At 43.3% G+C, this 14,946-nt stretch overlaps 1 protein-coding gene across 1 annotated transcript; it reads left to right on the top strand.

Annotated features, from left to right (window-relative positions):
- Positions 1–299: 299 nt before the first annotated feature.
- Positions 300–12,051, top strand: LOC135555166 (retinaldehyde-binding protein 1-like). Its single transcript, XM_064987514.1, has 8 exons — positions 300–365; positions 3,514–3,557; positions 4,302–4,430; positions 8,404–8,608; positions 9,188–9,366; positions 10,016–10,174; positions 10,581–10,691; positions 11,204–12,051. Exons 2-8 carry the CDS (start codon positions 3,546–3,548, stop codon positions 11,330–11,332), a joined length of 924 nt encoding a protein of 307 aa, XP_064843586.1. The 5' UTR covers positions 300–365; positions 3,514–3,545; the 3' UTR covers positions 11,333–12,051.
- The last annotated feature ends 2,895 nt before the right edge of the window (positions 12,052–14,946 follow it).

Here is a 14,946-nt window from a genome sequence, read left to right on the forward strand (position 1 = left end):
TCTATTGGCCCATCGTCATTGCCCTAACCCCTCCTTCACCTCTTCTATTGGCCCATCGTCATTGCCCTAACCCCTCCTTCACCTCTTCTATTGGCCCATCGTCATTGCCCTAACCCCTCCTTCACCTCTTCTATTGGCCCATCGTCATTGCCCTAACCCCTCCTTCACCTCTTCTATTGGCCCATTGTCATTGCCCTCCTTTCTTGTCCCTCCTTCCACTTTATGCTGATTATCAGAGAAATCTGATGGGCGTAATCCAGTGTGACGACACTAATCCCCAAGTTAACAATCGCAGGGCTCCGCCGTCCTGCTCCACACACTGACTCCTGTGACTTTCGGCAGCGCCCGGCCTCTTCCATACCCAGGTAAGGCTCAACCTCTTCCCCGACCAGGGAGGCGCCGATGTGGGGTACCAACTGTGACCCGTCTCCATGACACCTAGGGGGTGGTGCATTCCAAACCCTGCTGGGGGTTTGGCAGTTCTGATGGACCCAGTGGAGTGTTGCCACCCAGTGGAGCCCAGATGAGGAAGTTTCTTTGCTCAGAGGAAGAAGTAAAGATTGATTGGTGTTGCATTAAATCTTGCTCTCATATTTTACAAGGCAGAACAGTGCCTTGTCTGCAGGTTTGATTGTTGAAAGCTGACGGTTAAATCTGATAAACAGTAGAGCTTTGAATACTTTGTGGTTGATCGTGGATATCTCAACGTGGACAGGTGGGAATGTTTTAGCTTCCTTGTTGTGCCTGATTGAGGACCTGGGAATCCACTGCCTGTAGCTCTGACTAACTATGCATCTGAGTCCAGTGCTTTGGAAGCGGAGCCCTCTAGTTGACTCAGTCACAAATCCAGGGAAGCTTTGGCTGCATGTGAAGCTCAGTCACAAATCCAGGGAAGCTTTGACTGCATGTGAAGCTCAGGATGATTTTAATGCTAGCTTTGTCTATCTGAATGCACTAGATCAATTGCACACTTTGACTGGTTTTGCCTGACACAGTTCATACAACAACAGTGCTACAGAGTCAGTGATATCATGATTGAGTCTGGTGTTGTATTAGATACAGCCTGCTATATTTAATTTTGACATTTTTACCTTTATTTAACCAGAACAAATTCTTATTTTCAATGACGGCCTAGGAACAGTGGGTTAACTGCCTGTTCAGGGGCAGAACGACAGATTTGTACCTTTGTCAGCTCGGGGGTTTGAACTTACAGCCTTCCGGTTACTAGTCCAACGCTCTAACCACTAGGCTACCCTGCCGCCCCGCCCCAGACTCTATATAAAGAGTCCGGTGTTGTATTAGATACATCCTGCTATATAAAGAGTCTGGTGTTGTATTAGATACAGCCTGCTAGCTATATAAAGAGTCTGGTGTTGTATTAGATACAGCCTGCTATATAAAGAGTCTGGTGTTGTATTAGATACAGCCTGCTAGTTATATAAAGAGTCTAGTGTTGTATTAGATACAGCCTGCTAGCTATATAGAGAGTCTAGTGTTGTATTAGATACAGCCTGCTAGCTATATAAAGAGTCTAGTGTTGTATTAGATACAGCCTGCTAGCTATATAAAGAGTCTGGTGTTGTATTAGATACAGCCTGCTAGCTATATAAAGAGTCTGGTGTTGTATTAGATACATCCTGCTATATAAAGAGTCTGGTGTTGTATTAGATACAGCCTGCTAGCTATATAAAGAGTCTGGTGTTGTATTAGATACAGACTGCTTTATAAAGAGTCCAGTGTTGTATTAGATACAGCCTGCTAGCTATATAAAGAGTCTGGTGTTGTATTAGATACAGCCTGCTAGCTATATAAAGAGTCTAGTGTTGTATTAGATACAGCCTGCTAGCTATATAAAGAGTATGGTGTTGTATTAGAGACAGCCTGCTAGCTATATAAAGAGTCTGGTGTTGTATTAGATACAGCCTGCTATATAAAGAGTCTAGTGTTGTATTAGATACAGCCTGCTATATAAAAAGTCTGGTGTTGTATTAGATACAGCCTGCTAGCTATATAAAGAGTCTAGTGTTGTATTAGATAGAGCCTGCTAGCTATATAGTCTGGTGTTGTATTAGATACAGCCTGCTATATAAAGAGTCTGGTGTTGTATTAGATACAGCCTGCTATATAAACAGTCTGGTGTTGTATTAGATACAGCCTGCTAGCTATATAAAGAGTCTGGTGTTGTATTAGATACAGTCTGCTAGCTATATAAAGAGTTGAGTGTTGTATTAGATACAGCCTGCTAGCTATATAAAGAGTCTGGTGTTGTATTAGATACAGCCTGCTAGCTATATAAAGAGTCTGGTGTTGTATTAGATACAGCCTGCTATATAAAGAGTCTAGTGTTGTATTAGATACAGCCTGCTATATAAAAAGTCTGGTGTTGTATTAGATACAGCCTGCTAGCTATATAAAGAGTCTAGTGTTGTATTAGATACAGCCTGCTAGCTATATAGAGAGTCTAGTGTTGTATTAGATACAGCCTGCTAGCTATATAAAGAGTCTAGTGTTGTATTAGATACAGCCTGCTAGCTATATAAAGAGTCTGGTGTTGTATTAGATACAGCCTGCTAGCTATATAAAGATTCTGGTGTTGTATTAGATACAGCCTGCTAGCTATATAAAGAGTCTGGTGTTGTATTAGATACAGCCTGCTAGTTATATAAAGAGTCTAGTGTTGTATTAGATACAGCCTGCTAGCTATATAGAGAGTCTAGTGTTGTATTAGATACAGCCTGCTAGCTATATAAACAGTCTAGTGTTGTATTAGATACAGCCTGCTAGCTATATAAAGAGTCTGGTGTTGTATTAGATACAGCCTGCTAGCTATATAAAGAGTCTGGTGTTGTATTAGATATAGCCTGCTAGCTATATAAAGAGTCTGGTGTTGTATTAGATACAGCCTGCTATATAAAGAGTCTAGTGTTCTATTAGATACAGCCTGCTATATAGAGAGTCTGGTGTTGTATTAGATACAGCCTGCTATATAAAGAGTCTAGTGTTCTATTAGATACAGCCTGCTATATAGAGAGTCTGGTGTTGTATTAGATACAGCCTGCTAGCTATATAAAGAATACACATAATTGTAAACAATGTAGTAAAACAGATAATGGACTGTATGAATGTCATCACTGTTTCAAACAGGCCTGAGTCTCAAATTGCATCCAATTCACTACGTAGTGAGCTATAAGGCTCTGGTCAAAAGTAGTGCACTATATAGGGAATATGGTGCCATTTGGGACACATAGAATTAGAAAACGTAGATACGTTTTGTTGGCAGCTGGATCAAAACATGTACTTCATGGGAATAATCCTGAAATGGAGGTAACCTAAAAATAGAAGGAGAATGAGATGGAAAAAAAGGTGTTAGGAGGAGAAGTGTAACAAATGCTGAGGGGGTTGAGATAGAGCGTAAGCCTGGGGCACAATAAATTCATTGTTTTATTTTTTTCAAGCTGTCCTGGAATCCAATGTTCTCCAACCGTGAATAATCAAATCCATCTTATTTTCCAGTGAGTACGTAGCGGCTCTAAACAACTGAAGAAATGGCTGTCATGGTAAGTACATCGAAGCTCCTCTCTTGGTGTGCAACAGGCTTACATGCCCCACTGCAATAATTCAAACACATTCAGTGGTGTTTGTATTGCAGATCGATGTCAAAAGTATCAAGTCTGATGAATGTAGATATATGTTGAGCTTAAGAGTCAGTTCTGACATGTTCTGTTCAGGTGGTTATTTTTCATCCATTGCAGAGCAGAAACAATCTACCATCAAGGTCCTTAGGAGGATGCAATCCACAATAGATACTCTTACTACGTCATTATGTTCTTCCTTCACGGTCCACATCATGGTTAGGCAAACAGCAGAAACAGAATGACACTCAAAATGGCCGCCAGAAAAGCCCGGCCGTCAGGGAACGTTGACTTGAATGGGGATATCTGTTCTATAGATTGTGTTTCTAGGACTCCAACACCACATAACGTCCTGTGCCATGAACAATGGCAGTTCCACATTTCTCAGGCACATTAGCACTGGATGCCGTCAATCCCTGGCATTAACCCCTAATCACAGATTTCAGTCACAGGTTTACCAGGCTTTGCTGCGCTCATGTGAGGGAGATTAGCCAATGCTAACACTGAAGCCCATTGATACAGGCCTCCTTTTGGATTGAGTTTTTGAGCGTACGCCTTGGATTAAACTAGGTTTAAACCTCATTTTTGTAAGGTAGCCTTGTGAGCAAATGGTGTTTTTGTTGGCAAGTCATGATTGTCATTATCACCCCCCCCCCTCTCTGTACGCAGAGTGGAACGTTCCGTATGGTGTCAGAGGAGGAGCAGGCTCTCAGGGCCAAGCTGGAGCGCCTCACGGTCAAGGACCACGGTCCCGTGTTCGGACTCTGTGCCAAGTTGCCTGACCACACAGTGCAGAAGGTCTGTGGTCACTGTCTCACACAAGCCTCACGCTGTAGATTCACTTCACATCTTAAGCCCTATCACAAACTCAAGTGCAACCACAAATCAAATCACATACAACTAGTGTAGACATTACAGTGAAATAATATACACGAGGAATAAAATGAAATACCAAAGAATGGAAATATATATACAGGGAGTAGCAGTACCAGGTACTTGAGGTAGATATGTTCACGAAGGTAAAGTGACCAGGCATCAGGTTAGATAATAATAAGGTATTTGAGGTAGATATGTACATGAAGACAGGGTAAAGTGACTAGGCATCAGGATAGATAATAATAAGGTATTTGAGGTAGATATGTACATGAAGGTAAAGTGACTAGGCATCAGGATAGATAATAATAAGGTATTTGAGGTAGATATGTACATGACGGCAGGGTAAAGTGACTAGGCATCAGGATAGATAATAATAAGGTATTTGAGGTAGATATGTACATGAAGGCAGGGTAAAGTGACTAGGCATCAGGATAGATAATAATAAGGTATTTGAGGTAGATATGTACATGAAGACAGGGTCAAGTGACTAGACATCAGGATAGATAATAATAAGGTATTTGAGGTAGATATGTACATGAAGGCAGGGTTAAGTGACTAGGCATCAGGATAGATAATAATAAGAGTATAAAGAACAGAGTAGCAGCAGCAAATGATGAGCGTAAAAGTGTGTGTGTGTATGTATGTGTGTTTGTGTTGTGTCAGTGTGTGTTATGTGTTATGGGTATGTAGTGTATGTGAACGTGTTTGGGTTTTGTGTGGGAGTGTCAATGTAGTGTGTGTGTGTGAATGTGTATATGGTTTGTATACAGTGCATTTGGAAAGTATTCAGACCCCTTGACTTTTTCCACATTTTGTTGCGTTACAGCCTTATTCTAAAATTGATTAAATAGTTTTTTCCCCCCTCATCAATCTACACACACTTCTGCGTTGTCTGGGCTGTGTGCTTGGGTTCGTTGCCCTGTTGGAAGGTGAACCTTCGACCCAGACTGAGGTCCTGAGCGCTCTGGAGCAGATTCATTAAGTATCTCTCTGCATTTTGCTCCGTTCATCTTTCCCTCAATCCTGACTAGTCTCCCAGTCCCTGCTGCTGAAAAACATCCCTGCCACCACCATGCTTCACTGTAGGGATGGTGCCCGGTATCCTCCAGACGTGACTCTTGGCATTCAGGCCAAACAGTTCAATCTTGGTTTCATCAGACCAGAGAATCTTGTTTCATATGGTCTGAGAGTCCTTTAGGTACCTTTTGGCAAACTCCAAGCAGGCTGTCATGTGCTTTTTACTGAGGAATGGCTTCCGTCTGGCCACTCTACCATAAAGGCCTGATTGGTGGAGTGCTGCAGAGATGGTTGTCCTTCTGGAAGGTTCTCCCATCTCCACAGAGGAACTCTGGGGCTCTGTCAGAGTGACCATCGGGTTCTTGCTCACCTCCCTGACCAAGGCCCTTCTCCCCCGATTGCTTAGTTTGGCCAGGCGGCCAACTCTAGGAAGATTCTTGGTTCCAAACTTCTTCCACATACAAATGATGAGGCCACTGTGTTCTTGGGGACCTTCAATGCTGCAGAAATGTTTTGTTAACCTTCCCAGATCTGTGCCTCGTCACAATCCTGTCTGAGCTCTATGGACAATTCTTTCGACCTCATGGCTTTGTTTTTACTCTGACATGCACTGTCAACTGTGGGACCTTATTTAGACAGGTTTGTGCCTTTCCAAATCATGTCCAATCAATTTAATTTACCCCAGGTGGACTCCAATCAAGTTGTAGAAACATCTCAAGGATGATCAAGCCTGTTTTCGCTTGGTCATTATTTAGCAGTCTTATTGCTTGGTTGGCTCGAGTCTTTGGCAATTTTTCGGGCGTTCCTCTGACAACACCTGATATAGAGGTAATTGGCTGGCAGGGACCTCGGCCCCAATGATGTACTGGGCTGTCCGCACCACGCTCTGTAGCGCATTGCGGTAAATGGAGATGTATTTGCTATACCAAGCAGTGATGCAGCCAGTCACAATGCTCTCGATGGTGCAGCTGTACAACTTTTTGAGGATCCGGGGCACATGCCAAATCTTTTCAGTCTTCTGAGGGGAAGACGCACTACCGTGCCCTCTTCAGGACTGTGCAGGTGTGTGCGGACGATGTTAGGTCCTTAGTGATGTGGACACCAAGGAACTTGAAGCTCTCAATTCGCGCCACAACAGCCCTGTTGATGTTTATGGGGCCGTGCTCTGACCTCTTTCTCCTATAATCCACAATCAGTTCCTTTGTCTGACTGACCAAAGAGAGGTTGTTGAGAGGTTGTTGTCCTGGCACCACACTGCTAAGACTCTGACCTCCTCCCTGTAGGCTGACCCATCGCCGTCGGTCATCAGGCCTAACACTGTCTTGTCGTAATGTTCAACTGGAGTCCAGACAACCTGTACAAACTCCCTCTCTGGTCTCCAAAAGAACAACACTTAATTGTGACAAAATTCTTCCCAAAAGGGCCATTTCTTTGCAAAGGGCAATGACAAAAACAATCATGACAGTGTACTGACAAGAACAGTCATGACAGTGTACTGACAAGAACAGCCATGACAGCATACTGACAAGAACAGTCATGACAGCATACTGATAAGAACAGTCATGACAGTGTACTGACAAGAACAGTCATGACAGCATACTGACAAGAACAGCCATAACAGCATACTGACAAGAACAGCCATGACAGTGTACTGACAAGAACAGCCATGACAGCATACTGACAAGAACAGCCACGACAGCATACTGATAAGAACAGCCATGACAGCATACTGATAAGAACAGCCATGACAGCATACTGATAAGAACAGCAATGACAGCATACTGATAAGAACAGCCATGACAGCATACTGACAAGAACAGCCATGACAGCATACTGATAAGAACAGCCATGACAGTATGACATGAACAGCCATGACATGAACATGTAACACTATCCTCTGCACACAGTACAATGAATGTCCTAAAAATGGACGCTCTGGAAGCTGGAACTTCTCCAGTTCTGAGGTTTTAGACCTCATCCGGTTCTGGGGTTGTAGACCTCATCCGGTTCTGGGGTTGTAGACCTCATCCGGTTCTGGGGTTGTAGACCTCATCCGGTTCTGGGGTTGTAGACCTCATCCGGTTCTGGGGTTGTCGACCTCATCCGGTTCTGGGGTTGTAGACCTCATCCGGTTCTGGGGTTGTAGACCTCATCCGGTTCTGGGGTTGTAGACCTCATCCGGTTCTGAGGTTGTAGACCTCATCCGGATCCTGGGGTTGTAGACCTCATCCGGTTCTGGGGTTGTAGACCTCATCCGGTTCTGAGGTTGTAGACCTCATCCGGATCCTGGGGTTGTAGACCTCATCCGGTTCTGGGGTTGTAGACCTCATCCGGTTCTGGGGTTGTAGACCTCATCCGGTTCTGGGGTTGTAGACCTCATCCGGTTCTGGGGTTGTAGACCTCATCCGGATCCTGGGGTTGTAGACCTCATCCGGTTCTGGGGTTGTAGACCTCATCCGGTTCTGGGGTTGTAGACCTCATCCGGTTCTGGGGTTGTAGACCTCATCCGGTTCTGGGGTTGTAGACCTCATCCGGTTCTGGGGTTGTAGACCTCATCCGGATCCTGGGGTTGTAGACCTCATCCGGTTCTGGGGTTGTAGACCTCATCCGGTTCTGGGGTTGTAGACCTCATCCGGTTCTGGGGTTGTAGACCTCATCCGGATCCTGGGGTTGTAGACCTCATCCGGTTCTGGGGTTGTAGACCTCATCCGGTTCTGGGGTTGTAGACCTCATCCGGTTCTGAGGTTTTAGACCTCATCCGGTTCTGGGGTTGTAGACCTCATCCGGTTCTGGGGTTGTAGACCTCATTCGGTTCTGGGGTTGTAGACCTCATCCGGTTCTGAGGTTGACTGACTGATGCGTTGTTGGTTCCCTACAGGCCAAGGATGAGTTGAATGAGACAGACGAGAAGCGGGCGTTGGCGGTCAAGGAGCTGAGGGGAATTATCAAGGAGACGGCGGATGCTGGGGACGTCCTGGCCAAGGGGGTGCTGGAAACCTTCGGAGAGAAGCCTGACGGCATGCTGGTCCGCTTCATCCGTGCCAGGAAATACGACGTGCCCCGAGCCTTTGACCTCATGAAGGGTGGGTCCCCACCAACTACTGTACTGTATGTAGTGCAGCTCAGTGGTAAAGTTGTCTGTCTATTTCATTAAAGCTGAGGTGATGTGTTAAAATTGTTTTATCTTCCAATGACAGGCTATTTACAATAGCCTGGTCCCAAATATATACATATTTTTTTACCTTTATTTAACTAGGCAAGTCAGTTAAGAACAAATTCTTATTTACAATGACAGCCTAGGAATAGTGGGTTAACTGGCTTGTTCAGGGGCAGAACGACAGATTTGTATGTTGCTCAGGGATTCGATCTAGCAACCTTTGGGTTACTAGCCCAATGCTTTAACCACTAGGCTACCTGCCACCCCAATATGTTGCTGTATAGCCAAGTACTGTTGGAGTTGTCAAGGGAGCACAAAAATATTTGGTACCCGGCTTAAGTCAGCTATGCACATGATCATTTTGAACCTTGCCATTGGAAGGAAATGCATAGTTTGATTAAACCCAACCAAGCAACATATGTGTGTTTTGAAGTTCCTGTCTGCTTAAGTCATCCTGACTTGGCCAGAGTCTATCTGATGTTGATGACCCTGTGTCCGTGTTCAGGTTATGTGCGCTTCAGGAGAGACTATCCTGAGCTGTTCGAGAACCTGACCCCCGAGGCTGTCCGCAGCACCATCGAGGCCGGCTACCCAGGCATCCTGTCCAGCAGAGACAAGTACGGACGCATCGTGCTGCTCTTCAACATCGAGAACTGGGACTACGAAGAGATCACCTTCGACGAGGTGTCTAGCGGGGACCTGGGTCCCCACAAGGCACCCATTTGAGATATATTGGTGGTCCCCACAAGGCACCCATCTGAGCTATATTGGTGGTCCCCACAAGGCACTAAAACATGACAGGAGCAATGTTTTCATAGACATACAGCAGCAATGGGAGATATTGATAAGTGTAATCAGGTGGACAAGCCCTTGATAATAATAACTTGAATTTAAATGTAAATATCTGTGGTTATCAAAAGGCCTGGCTCACGTTCAGTGAAGGAGGGAGAATGTGCTCAAAATATATATTTTTTTACAACTCTAAATGCATTTGTGTAGACGAGTTAAAAGGGGTGCTTGGAACCAAAAATAGATCACATAAAAATGTAAAATAAATAAAAAAGGCCAACAATCACTTGATTATGATTTTCAATAATAGAAGCTTTGTCTTAATTGTCTTCTGGCCTGAAACATATGCCCCAGTGTGTGGTCTATTAAGTCATGTTGCTATGAAAGACAATTAAAACAAAGCTTCTATTATTGAAAATCATAATCAAGAGAGTGGTTTGGTTTGTCTAAATTCTTCTGAAATGTTGACAACTGTGTGACTGTGTGTGTGTTGTGTCACTATATGTGTGTTGTGTGACTGTGTGACTGTGTGTGTGTTCACCAGATCCTCCGTGCCTACTGTGTAATCCTGGAGAAGTTGCTAGAGAACGAGGAGACTCAGATCAACGGATTCTGCATCATTGAGAACTTCAAGGGCTTCACCATGCAGCAGGCCTCCGGCATCAAACCCACTGAGCTCAAGAAGATGGTGGACATGTTGCAGGTCAATTTCACAGACCCATTCCGAGGGAATACTGAGCAGAACATTACCTTATTAGGATACAAAACAATGGATTTTTAATTCATTTAAATCATTTTTAAACCAATGGATTGTCTTCCCAATGATGGCCTGAATTCTATTTTTATGGGCCTGAAAACTTTACCTGCACCATTGGTGGTAGAGGTAGGATCTGATTCTACTCACGCAGAACATTAATTGACTCTCTGGTAAAAGTGGTCATTGCTGTTTTTAGAAATATCAGACAATCTGTTCGACCTACATACGCTGAACTCTTTATGGCAAAGTTCAACTTTCCCTTTCCATTACTCGCGTGATAAGGATGCTTATGGCCATAGTGGTGGTGAGATCTGTAACTCTTTTGACCCTCTGTTCCACTTGTGTGTTTCAGGACTCCTTCCCTGCCCGTTTCAAAGCGGTCCATTTCATCCACCAGCCCTGGTACTTCACCACCACCTACAACGTGGTCAAGCCACTCATGAAGGGCAAGCTGCTGGAGAGAGTGAGTGAAACAGGCCCTGAGAGAGAACATGAAAGAATGAATTAATCATTTTGAGAGAGAGAGAGCGAGAGAGAGATGGGGAAATGTCTTATATCTCATGAGTAACACGATAAAACTATTTGAATCGACATCAAATAATGAAGGTGAATGGGATCCTAATCAACCGGTAATGGTAAATACACATTTTATTTGTATTTAACTACGCAAGTCAGTTAAGAACAAATTCTTATTTACAATGACGGCCTAGGAACAGTGGGTTTATCTGCCTTGTTCAGGGGCAGAACAACAGACTTTTACCTTGTCAGCGCGGGATTCGATCTAGCAACCTTTCTGTTACTGGCCCAACGCTCTAACCACTAGGTTACCTGCCCTATGTAACTAAACAACAAGGTGAATGGGTTCTTAATCAACCGGTAATATACAGGTAATGGTAAATACATGAATACAAATAACAAATCATATTTGTTGAGAACATTGTAGTTCATAGGTCCAACATTCTGTCTGCCAATCAGGTGTTTGTCCACGGAGACGAGCTGGACAACTACTACAAGGAGTTTGACGCCGACATCCTGCCTTCCGAGTTCAACGGCAAGAACTCCAAGTACGACGGCAAAGCCGTGGCAACCAAGCTGTTCGACTGAACACGCCCTCCTCACCCTCCGCCACTCCTCCAACCAGACCGGGACCTCCACACAAACACAGACAGAAACTGGGAAAACATAGGAGTGTGGATTTATTAGAACATTAATATAAAAGATGAGTGTGGTATTGTACTGTTGGTGTTTTCCAAGAGTTATTAAGTATTAAACACCTAACAAAGCACTCCCAACAGCACAGAGAGGACTATATAGCCTTGGCTCTGGCCTTACCTGAGATACTTAACAGTCCTAACCATGGAGCTTTTCTCTGTGCAATCCATCTCTGCAACCTGGACTCAGGGGTAGAGGTAACATATAGTAAATGTGAAAACGGAACACTCCAATTCGTATGGTATGTATTAATTTGTGGATGTCCATCATACATTTCGTGTGATATGTTACAAATTCCAATTTGTTGTGGCTATCGTTAGCGTTAGCTAGGCTTGGGGTTAGTGTTAGGAGTTAAAGGGTTAAAGGGTTAAGTTCAGGGTTAGGGGAAGGGTTAGCTAATATGCTGAGTAGTTGCAAAGTAGCTAAAGAGGGGTAAGTAGCTGCAAACATGCTAATTAGCTAAAATGCTAAAGTTGTCCGTGATGAGATTGAAACACACTACCTTTGGGATGTTAGACGTTCACGTCATACCCCACCCATCCACTCTGACCAATCACCCTACAGTAACCTTCTGTTTTATGTAACCATACCAAACTTAACATATCATACCAATTTGAACGTCTCGGGATTTACATTTACTATGTTACATCTAATCTATGAGACCAGGCTGATCTTTGACACATACAGCTAGCACTAGTTAAACCTGACAGGACCCAGTTCTCTATCCACCTCCCTTTTCTCCTCAGGGTGATACAAGGCCGTGACTCAAACAAGTTCCTGTCTCTGTTTGTTTTTGAGCGTACTAAGAGATGAATATCAGCAGTTTTATCCTCTGTGGATCAATGCAGAGGCATGAGCATGTCACCACATTTTGGACAATAAACTGTATGGAAAGAACCATGAATGATGACCATTTCTGTTCACCTTGGTTTGCAGGATATTTGCACACCAGGGTCTGTAGTGACAATATAAAAGAAGACGGCGGCCGGAATTCAATCAAAGGCGCATTTTCGACAAAACGCACCGCGCTGGTCGACAGTACGCCTTTTTAAATGCAATAACCCTGACAAGTGAGGAGATCACATTCACGTTAAACACTGCGGATATCTGCTCAAGAACGAAATACCTTTAAAAGTAAAGTGCAGTGCTTTTGTTTACAATGCGCCTTTCATTGAATAGCGCATTTGGAGCTGAAGCGTAGAGGAATGAGATTACTTTCTAATCAATACAATTTGACCACTAGGGGGCAACATTTACTAAAGTAGGATATTCACTCAATGAGAGAATTCATCTGTTATGAGAACAAGGGCAACCAACATCTGCTGTAGCAAACAAAGAGTCAGAAATACTGTAACCATAATAAATATTTGAACCTTAAAGGGAAATTTCACCCGGGCTCTGCCATGGCATAAAGTCATTATTATTATTATTGAGAAAATATGTATCTTAATTGATAAATATTTGTATAATAAATACAAGTTTGTGAAAATATTTCTTTCTCTGCACATCAGGGGTCTGGAAAAATACTTTAAAAGTTTTACACAGATAGGAAATACTATGATATAATACTATTTACATGAACTATTGCCATTTACAACCAGACACGAGATTATTAAATCAAACATTACAATAAAGCTTCACTTCTCATTAATTTAAACCCACCAAGATTAGACTGGACCAAGGAATCAGGAATTATCATAGATATTTGTTTAGTGAACCAATTAACCCCAAGGATAAACTGGGACCCAAAATATGCCAGATTAATTCTTACACACCGCCCCAAGATTAAAATAGAATAATGTAAAAGATAACTAATGTAAAATATACTGTGTCTGTAAAATGTATATAGTATGTATAAACTGGAAGTAGAAGTCCAAATATTGTTGTCCATTAGCTTACTCCAATTAAGGGAGGGTTAGGGGAAAAATTATAAAAGACAATATATTAAAATAAAGTAAAAACAAATAGAATAGAGTTGAATACAATGACAGTAGCGAACTTCAGTATAATGATAAACACTAGAAGATCCCTTCTGGAGAGCTCCCTACTAGAAGATCCCTTCTCGAGAGCTCCTTACTAGAAGATCCCTCCTGGAGAGCTCCTTACTAGAAGATCCCTTCTGGAGAGCTCCCTACTGGAAGATCCCTACTGGAGAGCTCCTTACTAGAAGATCCCTTCTGGAGAGCTCCTAACTAGAAGATCCCTTCTGGAGAGCTCCCTACTAGAAGATCCCTTCTGGAGAGCTCCCTACTAGAAGATCCCTTCTGGAGAGCTCCTTACTAGAAGATCCCTTCTGGAGAGCTCCCTACTGGAAGATCCCTCCTGGAGAGCTCCTTACTGGAAAATGCACTGTATCCCAGAGATCCATTTGTAGATCCGAACTCCACCAGTTACTAAGTTACAGTAAATGGTGATGTCCTTCGATTTGACGTTGTGGTGACAGTGAATATAATGTATGTGTCCGTCAATCAAAAGGACAATTTAATTAATGGCTACAGTGGGTTATTGCTTATTGCTTATAACCACCTAGCCTCACCAACATTGTTTTTACAATGAGTTTATCTGAGAGTCCTAAAGCTGGTATCGTATCTCATGTACAGTACCAGTCAGAAGTTTGGACACACCTACTCATTCAAGGGTTTTTCTTAATTTTTTACTATTTTCTACATTGTAGTATAATAGTGAAGACATCAAAACTATGAAATAACACATATGAAATCATGTAGCAACCAAGAAAAGTGTTAAACAAATCATAATATATGTTATATTTGAAATTCTTCAATAGTAGCCACCCTTGGCCTTGATGACTGCTTTCCACACTCCTGGCATTCTCTCAACCAGCTTCATTAGGTAGTCACTTGGAATGCCCCTAAAGCTGGCATGGACTATCATGTATCTCAAAGTGAGCAGAACACAGCCTAAACATTTTTTTTAAAGAGAGATCATAGTGATTTCTGTTTACTTACAACCCACTCACTCTATCAACACAAATCACCTCTGACACCACGGATAGATCTCAGCCCGTACGACACCCATACTCAGTCTTATAGCGAGAGAGAAAGACACAGAGAGAGAGACACAGAGAGAGAGACACAGAGAGAGACACAGAGAGACACAGAGAGAGAGAGAGAGAGAGAGACAGAGAGAGACACAGAGAGAGAGAGAGAGACACAGAGAGAGACACAGAGAGAGACAGAGAGAGAGACAGAGAGAGAGACAGAGAGAGACACACAGAGAGAGACACAGAGAGAGACAGAGAGAGAGACAGAGAGAGACACAGAGAGAGAGACACACAGAGAGAGACACAGAGAGAGACACAGAGAGAGACAGAGAGAGACACAGAGAGAGAGAGACAGAGAGAGACAGAGAGAGAGACAGAGAGAGACACACAGAGAGAGAGAGAGAGACAGAGAGAGACACAGAGAGAGAGAGAGAGAGAGACACAGAGAGATACACAGAGAGAGACAGAGAGAGAGACACAGAGAGAGAGACACAGAGAGAGACAC

The sequence above is a fragment of the Oncorhynchus masou genome, chromosome 15 (genome assembly GCF_036934945.1).
Source record: "Oncorhynchus masou masou isolate Uvic2021 chromosome 15, UVic_Omas_1.1, whole genome shotgun sequence".
In the NCBI taxonomy this organism is placed as follows: domain Eukaryota; kingdom Metazoa; phylum Chordata; class Actinopteri; order Salmoniformes; family Salmonidae; genus Oncorhynchus; species Oncorhynchus masou.